Here is a 6487-nt window from a genome sequence, read left to right on the forward strand (position 1 = left end):
TACACCAGAGACACACTCCCCACTGTTGATCCATTTAAAGACAGCGCTGTTGATACATGTATCAATATTATCAGCTATGATCGAATCCAATGCTGGATGAAGGCCACATCCGAGTACAGTGCGCGAACCACCGCACCATTGAAGAATGCCACGTCGCAGGTCATCGGTGTGGAATTCATGAGACGCAGGAACAGGTAATACTGGTAGACCAATAGAAAGTTCCACATCTCGATTAGAGTGGGTCCCACGTGACCTTTACCTGGCAGTTTAAGTCGCTACAACACAGGGAGTCGACAGCAGCTTCCCGTGCGGTGCGGTGACGTGCGGGTAGCACCCGCCTCTTCTTCCAAGACGTCTGAGCAGCGTGGAAGAGTAGACCAAACACCATCCCTCTCGAGAGGGGCTCTCTGGAGCGCCCTCTGGTGGAGAGGCCTCTTTCACTAGAGGGAGGTCTGCATCTTTTCCTTCAGGAGAGGAAAGTCAGGTAAAGGCACTACCACTACCACCACTACCACTTCCACCATCACCAATACTACCACGATCATAATTATTGCAAACACCATCATCATCGAGTTCGGAGGGTTCAGTGTTAATCACTGAGGTTCATGGAGGCCGATTAATCTCCCCAAAGAGTTCAGTGTGAATCACTGAGACTCGCAGAGCCAGACTAAGGCTCCCATAGGGTTCAGTTTTAATCACAGGCGAAGGCTTGACTGAAATCCCCAGCTAGTTGTTGACAATAGAAATACCACCTTGAAAGTGGACCTCATGCTGATTACGTTAACACTGTTGATATGATATCCATGCAGTGCATAACGCGTTGTGTTCACCTTCTTACAGGCGCTGCAAAGAGCTGCTGACATCGCCCAGTCTCCACTCCCAGTGAGTAACAACGCTGCTTGTCCATCCACTGCTGGATCACTCTCCTCACATTCAGAATCATCGCAAATCTCTAGAGAGGTAGGCGCTTGTAGGAGGCTGTCACCCAGCAGTGGATTAACCGTGGCTCTAAATTACTATGGGTGCACAATGACCCAGACCTCCCACAATAGAATCAGCCACTCTGTAATGTCAGTAAATATCTTTGCGTTTGACAAAACGTACGCTTAAGGAAATGTCAAACAGTGTAGGGGCCAAAGGGCTAATCTGTTACACCCAACGTGAACGTGAAATGTCTCTGACTACTGGCCACGTCGCTCATCTGGACCTACCCACCATTGTGAAGGTCCTTGACGATTGTAATCAGAGGTGTTGTGACCAAACAACGAGGCTTAAATTACGAGGAAGACGACGATGGCAATTGGCATGTGGACAGAATAGAGAGGTGGCTCTGTGCCTGTTGACCACCACCATCGCAGTTCAACTAAAATATTCGTTTGTAAGAAGATGTCGGTGCCTCATGCAAAAGTGGAGCATACATCCCTTTCTTGTCTGGGACTTCGATATGGAAGGGTGGTGGGGGATGGGAGAGGATGGTGAGGGAGCAGAGGTCTAACTTGGAATAATTCGGACAGAATAATGTTTATATTACCTCTCCCACCTGAAGACGGTTGCTTGTGTGGCGATCGAAATGTCGTGTTCTATTAATATTATTTTGTTTATTTTGTTTACCTACTTGACTTTACCGAAAAAAACAAAGACTGTGGATTCCTGCAGTCACGAAAGCTTCAAATCAAGACAGCATCATGTTGTTTCTTGTTATTGGCCTTGTAACGCTGTGTGGAAGCTACCTGGCCATGTTGATCTTCTCGGCCAGAGCCATGCGCTCAGTCAATCCGTGACACCTGGGTCAGTCGCGTGACCTGCCAGCGAGCTGTCGGCACTACGCTTAGCCTAGTAGAGCACCTAGCTTGGCACAAGCACCGTCGTGATGACACCAACACTCAGTGGCAAATGAAGGTTGTATTATGCACTACACTAATCCTTTACGTGGCAGCTGATGTGTTTATTTTTATTGATTGTCATTGAAATTGTAGCGAGCTGGGCATTTCAGCATGTTGGCCCCGGGCTCCGCTATTGGTCGAGCTAGCCAGGGTTTCAATGTATTTAATTTTTTTGTTTTTTTTATTATTACACGCTTTTATTTAACTCACTCTGTCTGTTGTTGTTGTCGTATCCTCAAATCTAGTAACTCAATTTTAACTCACTTCCCAATGGGGTATCGACTGCAAACTTGGTATACTTATGTCATACTGCTGACAATACTCTATTATATCATTAAAATAAAATAGAAATATTTTTAAACCATCTTTTTTATATTTTATGTTTCGGCTTGGGTCTAAATGTCCACGCTCAACTCACGTTGGCTGTAAATCACCACGGCCCCTTACGTTATGGCAAGCTTCGGGGCCACTTCCTGGAGTCGTGGAGTTTTGCCATTATGAGTACGGTACATTTAATTATAGCGTATTTTTAAAAAAAGTATTTTTTTATATTACTTATTTTAAAGTAAATATTCGAGCGGTAGTGGTGGTCCAGGAGTTAGCACACTGTGATTTAAACCCATTAGCACATCGTATCTAAGGCTGGAATTATAGGCTTTTCTTCCCTGTCCTCCGCTGGTAATGATTCATTCATGATGGTGGGTTGGCCCGGGTAAAGTTGTGGCCAACAGGCAGAGCCATCCCTTGTTCACTTTCGGGTGCAACCAAGATATCCCCTGGCCCTACATTACTTAACGTCTGCTATGGCTACGTAGTTTGTGCAGGTGTCCATGGCTTTAGCAGAGGAACTTCCATCTGGTACACATTCAAAGGGAGGCTGACCGATGTCTTGGTCTGGTCACGCACACACTTTATGCTTTTCTAGGCAATGGGGGACACAGCAGCCCCTTGCCTTGACGTGCCTGCACTTGGCAGCTGTGATTATAGAACCCACTTCTATGTCTGACGAGTTTTTAGTATGAACGAGGAAGTGGTATTGTTGTGAACATAATAATCATTATAATAACGCGCCTATCCCCAGGCAATGTCTGGAGATGAAGACGAGGAGCGCTCAAGCCAGGATCACGAAGTTGAGAGTCAAGCAAACGAGACTGAAAGGTTTATGGATCTGCTTAAAAGGCTGGACCTTCAAAAATACTACCCCAAGCAAATGCAGACAGGGGATGTGTGTGTTGTCGATTCAGCAATGAGTACAAAACACCCAAGCACAGAAAAAGAACTTGCATCTTCTTTTTTGCAGAAACTGATAATGGTTGACTATCAAGCACGGTATGTTAGTGTTCGGAGTGAAAATGAAATCAATGAGAACATCCCTAATAATGCAGACACTAATTACGAAAACTTTTTTGAGCATGATGATACATTGAGTCAGAGAGACGGGCTTGCAGCAAACACTCAAACACACATTCACCCCATGGATTTGCAAATGACAATTTACCATTGTGGGGACAATTTTGTGAGGCAGTACATTTACACAAAACTCTCATTTTGCCAGTTTGCACTGCCGCTTTTAGTTCCAAATCCTTGTAGCTCAGAAATAGAATTCCCTCTTTGGGCATTCCGACAGATTAACAAGAACTGGAAATGCCGTGGCACATCTACTAACACCCAGCAAACCAAAACCTGTGCGATTGTGAACGCAGACACTCCTCTAGTGTCCTTCATAAGATTTGGTGAATCACCCACATCGAAATCTCAGATGCTGAACTCTCTGCTCAGTCAGCAAAGGCATGGCGTTTTCTTTAATAGGCACTGTGAAGGCAGCAGCAGGAATGGTCTCCTAATGGAAGGAGTCACAGAGGTCGCCTGGTATTGTCCAGGTGGGAGGGATGACGACGTCTTCAATGACTGCATCGCGTTCACAAATTTGCACGGAGATGCGAGACAGCACAGAAGACAGGTGCAGTTTCTGCACAAGATATCCTCTATCAATGTGATACTAATGTCAGATCGTGATCACAATGATGAAGCTAAAATCATTTTGCAAGAATGTCTGAAATCCCCAAAGCCTTTTGTTTGCCTTTGGGCTGACAAGGAGAACATCAGGGGTGGACTTTCGGGAACAAAAGTGAAAATTGCTGTTAAGAACAGAAATGAGGCAGAGTTAATGAATGAATTGAAGTCAACTCTCAAAAATATGTTGGCCAATTCAACACAAACGATCAAGCTCGATGATTGCTCAGACATCGCCAGGAAACACGGCTTCACAGTTGATGAAGACGATGAGGATTGTAAAGAAGGCAAGTCTAAGGCAAACGACTTACTGAGTCGTCTCAAGGACAAGCCACTGTCTTCCATGAAAGAGACTTTTCTGCCTCTTCAAGGTCAATTGTGGCACGAATGGTGCAAGAAAGACAAAGAATTAACTCGCTTGAGAGTTAAAGAGAACCAAAGCCTTGAACAATGCAGGGACAACATTGAACTGGATAAACAATCCATACGGAGAGCCCAGATTCTCAAAGCATTTCCTCTCAAAGGTGTAATGAAAACAATGATTGGAAATCTGCAGCTTCCGGCAGACAAAGTCAAAAAATACTTCCTGCATTGGCTAAAAATATATTTGGATAGGCTGTCTGCAGAGTGCTTACCACGACTTCATCTGCAGTATCACCAGGCTCGGAGAGAAATGGTAAAGTTCAGGAAAGAAAAAGTGCATGAAAGTAGATTTATGGATACAAAACAAACAGAGCTGCAAGGAATATTACAACAATGTGATGCCTCTTCCGTTGGAATCGATCACCTTTTCAGGGAAGTTGGCCAGATCTACGAAGCGTCACAGACACCGCACGGCGCTGACAAATGCACAGCTGCTTTGCCAGAAATCGCAGCAGATTTGATGGTCTCTGGGTTCCCTCTTGAACTCATGGACGGTGACACCTCGCACGTCCCTCTCTCTTGGATCAACTCAGTTTTGGACAAAGTGATTGAGAAAATTGGAGACAAAACTCTGTTCGTCCTCTCCATCCTGGGCTTACAGAGCAGTGGCAAGTCCACGCTGCTGAATACCATGTTCGGTCTCCAGTTCCCTGTGGGTGCAGGGAGATGCACCCGAGGCGTCTACATGCAGCTGGTGAAGGTGGAGGAAGAGTTCACCACAGAGCGGGGCTGTGACTTTGTGTTGATAGTGGACACAGAAGGGCTCCGAGCCCCAGAGCTATCAAATTCGACACCCACTCATGACAATGAGCTAGCTACGTTTGTGATCGGTCTTGGCAACGCGACTGTGATCAACATTTTTGGAGAGAATCCATCAGAGATGCAAGACATTCTGCAGATTGCTGTGCAGGGGTTTCTGCGAATGAAGCAGGTCAAGTTGTCACCGAGCTGCGTGTTTGTCCATCAAAACGTAGATGTGACCACTCAAGACAAGAACGAAGTGGGAAGAGCAAGCCTTCAGACGAAACTCGATAAGATGACGCGATTGGCTGGACAGCAGGAGCAGATCGCTGTTGAATCTTTTGACGAGGTGATCCGGTTTGACGTGGACTCCCACATCCGTTACTTCGCCAATCTTTGGGAGGGAAATCCTCCAATGGCTCCAACAAATCCAGTCTACTGCCAAAATGTCCAAGATCTTAAAGAAATGTTACTCAGCATTGCTAAAACAGAACACAACGTCTTAAAGATATCAGAGTTCAAAGCACGCACAGATGATCTATGGAAGGCCTTGCTCGCCGAAAACTTTTTGTTTAGCTTCAAGAACACCCTAGAGATCGCAGCTTATAGCAAACTGGAAGTAATGTATAGGAAATGGATTTGGAGCCTGAGGAGTCATCTTATTCAAGAGGAGAATAAGCAGCATACTATCATTAACAACAGTACAGACACAACGAATGATTTTACTCGGTTGAGCGTTGAGCAAACGGTTTTGCCAAAATACAACGAGATCAGCAAACAAATTGAAACATATTTCAATTCACATGATGCTGAATGGTTAAGTCAATGGAAAGCTAACTTCGTAAAGAGATTTGAAACAATTAAGGATGAGCTTGTGAATGATACTTACAAAAAATGTACTGATCTGATGAAGCAAAAGACATCTCGGATCAAGCTAGATCAAAATAGATCACGCTATGAGGATCAGCTGATTAAAAAGAGCAAAGAGTTGGCTTCAAAACTGAAAACTACTGGATGTAAAGATATCCAATTGGAGAAAGAGTTCAATAAAATGTGGGAAGAATGGACCCATGAAGTGAAAAAAAGCATTACCCCACCTAGAAAAGTGAATTTCAGACAACTTGCACAAGAAGTACTTACAGAACATTTTAAAGGTGAAACAGATTTACTCCCTAAGTTGATGAACATGGATGCAAATGAATTTTTCAGGTTTAGTCCTCAAGAACATGTTGGGATTAAACGAGAAGGTGTTTGGAATAAGTTAAAGAATTTATCGTCTTACATTAATCGACAAGAGATTGACATTGTCAACAAAATAACAAAAAATGCAGAAAATGCAGCCATGGAGATTTTGAAAGATCTCGAGAAACGGAAGCTCGGTTACAATGAAACCAATATACATGAAGTAATACACACTGTGCTGACAG

The 6487-nt window shown here is 44.3% G+C and overlaps 1 protein-coding gene across 1 annotated transcript; it reads left to right on the top strand.

The window, feature by feature from the left end:
• The first annotated feature begins 260 nt into the window (after positions 1-260).
• Positions 261-6254, top strand: LOC144738353 (interferon-induced very large GTPase 1-like). Its single transcript, XM_078621401.1, is given in 4 exon segments — positions 261-484; positions 841-882; positions 2965-6138; positions 6140-6254. Coding segments are annotated over 2 exon segments (3201 nt in total). The 5' UTR covers positions 261-484; positions 841-882; positions 2965-2967; the 3' UTR covers positions 6170-6254.
• The last annotated feature ends 233 nt before the right edge of the window (positions 6255-6487 follow it).

The sequence above is a fragment of the Lampetra planeri genome, chromosome 82 (genome assembly GCF_965212315.1).
Source record: "Lampetra planeri chromosome 82, kcLamPlan1.2.h2, whole genome shotgun sequence".
Lineage (NCBI taxonomy): Eukaryota > Metazoa > Chordata > Hyperoartia > Petromyzontiformes > Petromyzontidae > Lampetra > Lampetra planeri.